The sequence below is a fragment of the Terrapene carolina genome, unplaced genomic scaffold, assembly GCF_002925995.2.
Source record: "Terrapene carolina triunguis isolate 2854851 unplaced genomic scaffold, T_m_triunguis-2.0 Scaffold229, whole genome shotgun sequence".
NCBI lineage: Eukaryota > Metazoa > Chordata > Testudines > Emydidae > Terrapene > Terrapene triunguis.
In genome coordinates this window covers 33,850-37,950 of record NW_020664580.1, presented here as the reverse complement: position 1 = coordinate 37,950, position 4,101 = coordinate 33,850, and the positions used below count along the sequence as shown (strand labels likewise).

Sequence of the window (4,101 nt, the reverse complement as noted above, 5' to 3'; positions counted from 1 at the left end):
CCGAACTGCCGACCCATCCAACCCTCCCCCTACTCCCTGTCCCCTGATTGCTCCGATCCCTCTCCACACCCCCACCCCCTGACAGCCCCCCCCAAACTCCCGACCCATCCAACCCTCCCCCTGCTCCCTGTCCCCTGACTGCTCCAATCCCTCTCCACACTCCCGCTCCCTGACAGCCCCCCCCAGACTCCCCTTACCACCATGCCGCTCCAGCCGCTGGCTCCACGTGGAGCCAAAACAAACAGGCTGTAGAGCCCACAGCCCCTCCCCCGCAGTGTGCTGGCAAGGGGAGGAGGGAGCGGGGGAGGGACTCTGCCTGCTGGAGGCCAATGGGAGCGGCTAAATCAGGCCCAGGCGCCCAATCAGCCACGCCGCACTCTGTGTGAGGGGAGGGAGGAAAAATCTCGGATGCCCCCAACCACTTGGCGCCCTAGGCGACTGCCTAGTTTGCCTAGTGGTTGCACCGGCCCTGCTGACTGGGACCAAAGGCTTGGAGACCAAGATGTTTGGAAGTGAGCACAGCTGCAGGAGATGCCAGAGGGCAAAGCTGAGTTGCAGTGCAAACTGCCTGACATTTTTTACACAGCAGATTAGGTTCCAGGTTTTCTCCTCTAGCCTTTGTTCAACCAGGAACTAGCTGCAAGGTAGCAGCGCCAGATGTAGTTACTCCTTTGTGGACATTGTTTTTCATTCCAATGGGTGCTGGGCATACCCCCCACCACACAGTGAGTGGCAGGGTTCTCAGTTTAGTCACTGAGCTGCCGACCCATAGCAGGTTGTTCTAGGTTACGTGGTACTAGAAGCAAGCCTTACATACCTGACCTTACAAGTGCAAAATAAGAACCAAATACTTCCAAGCTGTCTCTTCAGGCACATTATTAGAAGTCCCATAGACAGAGTTGATTATTGTTAATCATGTGTAATGTGGCCTCGCCTAGAGGCTCCATTGTGTTAGGTGCTATACAGACCTACAGAGAAGGACAATCCTCACAGTACCCATGTCAGTGCTTTGGGGTGGAGGTTGTTGCCCACTTCAACTCTGGGCTCAGATTCAAGTGGGATCCTTTCCCCAAAGGCCGATAATCCCTTTGAAGGCTCTTACATTGGACTTACCTCTTCAGAACACCCACTGTGTCCTCAGGTCTCACTACAGCCACCTCTTTGGTGTTACTGAGGTACCTGAGATGTATTTTGATGAGCCCAGAGCATGGCTTGCTCTCCTCCCTGATGTGGGTCACTTGCAGGGTTCCTTGGCTCTCTTGATCCAGAAGCTCTTGGGTGCTGGACAAAGGCCTTTTGGGGCAAGCTTGTATGTTCAGCAGACAATAAAGGCTGAAGTTGGAGATGCTGCCACTGCCTTCCTGTTCAACTGCTGGGCCCAAGTCAGATGCAGCATCCCCTTCCTTTTCTGCTTTTCCATCTGCACTGTCAGTGGCCCAAATTATTAGCTATTACTATGACAAAGTAATAGAAACGTAAGACCAACATATAGTGGAATGTGAAACGTACATGTAGCATAAATGCAATGGATCAGATTTATCTCTGGTGTAAACCAAAGAAACCATCAATAGAATCAGTTTAGTGCATCCATTTAAGACATTAATTTTGATGTATGTTATATACCTTTCAGTTAATCGAACTAGATTACAAAATTATTAAAGAATAGAGCAGACAGGTTACATTAATGATGAACAGCTATTTCAATGTTCACACAGTTTTTTAAAAAATTCTTACAATTTTCTAATACCACTTTATGCTGTAAATATTTTGCCTTTTATTTAAATCTGCAGCCCACTGAAAACCCCTCTGAAGCAACTAGATGTTTCTAACTGCGCCTTGAACCATGCTGACATGGCCTATTTAGCCAATAGCCTCCATTCTAACCACCTGGAAGTACTGGACCTCAGTGGGCACAATGTGGCTGACCTTTACCCATCAACCTTCTTTAAACTTCTCAGCCACTGCTCTCATACGCTGAAGATTCTCATCCTCGAGGAATGTAACATTCAAGACATTCATGTAAATATGTTGATTTTGGGTCTGATCCCCTGCCGGAAGCTACAAGAATTCAAGTTCCTTGGAAATCCCCTGTCATCCCGAGCACTTAAATGCCTCTTTAATGTTTTTAGTGACTTGCCAAAGCTGAACTACATTGAGTTCCCAGTTCCTAGGGACTGCTATCCTAACAATGTCACCTACCCAATTGATGATGCTGATCTTTCAAAATTTGATCACCAAAAATATGAGAGTGTATCAGAGGAACTTAATAATATTTTACTTCATGCAAACCGGGAGGACATAAAGGCTTCAACACCACTCTTCGGAAGCTACGACGCAGCCATTCAAGAGACTGGCAATGAACTGGGATCTTACTTACTGAAATCTTTCAAAGATACTTTAGAAAACTTTAACAAAGCTCTTCAAGAAATGAATTAAAATGTAGTGATGATGACTGCTCTGCCTAACAGAGAGTAAATTCAATATACACTAGGAACTTCAAAACACTGCACCTCCATTTCTGCTTTCGCTGATTTCTGAACTGTATTTGGTTTTATTTTTGGAGCTACAGTATAGCATATGCATTTTTAATCATGCTATGAATTGGCAAGTATTAATGTAAAGGCCACTTTTTGAGAACTCCTTTAATCACTGCATACTCTACACAAAAGCACAGCTTTGGTTCCAGTTACTGCAGTAAAACAAGATATGATTGTATTTCACCCGCAGTATGACCTAGCCATATTTTTTAATTTACCTAATAACTATGGGCCAATTTGTGCCCTCCTGCAAATAAACACATTGAGAGGGACCTTAGGAGGAACTAAACTCCACTAATTTCCTCTGACAAAGTTTTATCTAAATTTGGCTGTGGATTTGCCCCCCATGGCAGAGATAGGGATTCCAATCCCCAAATCCTGCACACCCCCACAAATCGTGAGGCTCTCAGGAGACCTGCTGGAGGCACAGGGCCATCCCTGCACAGGTCCTTTTCTGCATTAGCTATCTCCATTGTAGCCACACTGCCCTGTCCACTCAAGATCCATGGTAGTGCGACTGCAATAGAGATGAGCAGCCTAACTGGTAGCAGCCTCTGGAGCCCACCTTTAAGGAGGAGTTCCACAGTGCAGAGTTGACTCCAATCAAAAGATAATACAACTCCAACCCATATTAACTCCTGAGTGTATGTTCCAGCGGGCTCGAGGGGGCAGGGGTGGAGATGATGTGCACCCTGTAGCCCTTTTTCTTTCCATGTATGGACTCCAGAACCCATAGGTAGATCTCCTTGAGGTTTGGAGGAAGGGGAGGCAGGGTGCTACCGAGAGAGCTGACCTTCCTTTCATATGTGGATGCAAGAGATTCCCACAGTGTCCCCTCCATGCCTGGATCCTGGAGGACAAAAAGGCCCTAAATACAATAACTACATGATTGCATTCTGCAACCATCATCATCTTCATACAAGCAATGCTGAGATCTGCAGAGCAGCCCTCAGATGAGAAGTGCAGGGTGTGTTCGAGTTCAGCTAGTTTTTTTTTTTTTGCTTTTCCTCTGTATGATGATAATACAGAATCATTAAATGCAACTATAAAAATCAGAGGGGCATCTACTCTCAATAATTCCACTTTTTTGAGATTTACAGGTCTCTGGCCCTTCCTGCATGCACATAAATAACAAATAAAAATTATTTTTATCCATGGTCTGTGTATTCATTCAAATCCACCATACATGCAAATCAAAATAAAAAGAAGAAAATAAAAGCTGTGTGGTTCCTCACCCCATACAGGAGGAGCAGCCCCCTCCATGTCCTCCTCCACTGGCTGAGTGAGGGGGGAAGGGACACATGGGGCAGAGGGAGGAGGGGTGCTGGGACACATGAGGACGGGGCAGATGTGCCTGACTGAATGGGAGAGGCTAGGGGTCAGCCAGGGTCTGCATGGGGGAGGCTCCCCAACTCTGTAACAATCGCTCCTCCACCCCAAAAAAGCCTGTTCCTTACTTCTCCCACCCACACCCAACAACCCTCCAAGTTCACACCCAGCCAGGGCCGGCTCTAGGATTTTTGCCGCCCAAGGCAAAAACAATTTTGGCCGCCCCCCCCCCCCC

The 4,101-nt window shown here is 47.1% G+C and overlaps 1 protein-coding gene across 1 annotated transcript in view; it reads left to right on the top strand.

The window, feature by feature from the left end:
• LRRC14B (leucine rich repeat containing 14B) overlaps nucleotides 1-3,693 on the top strand; it is an 11,392-nt gene extending 7,699 nt beyond the window's left edge. The window contains exon 2 of the mRNA XM_024213325.3: nucleotides 1,791-3,693. Within this exon, the coding sequence (XP_024069093.1) occupies nucleotides 1,791-2,436 (646 nt within the window). The 3' untranslated portion in view covers nucleotides 2,437-3,693. The remainder of the gene's footprint in view (nucleotides 1-1,790) is intronic.
• The last annotated feature ends 408 nt before the right edge of the window (nucleotides 3,694-4,101 follow it).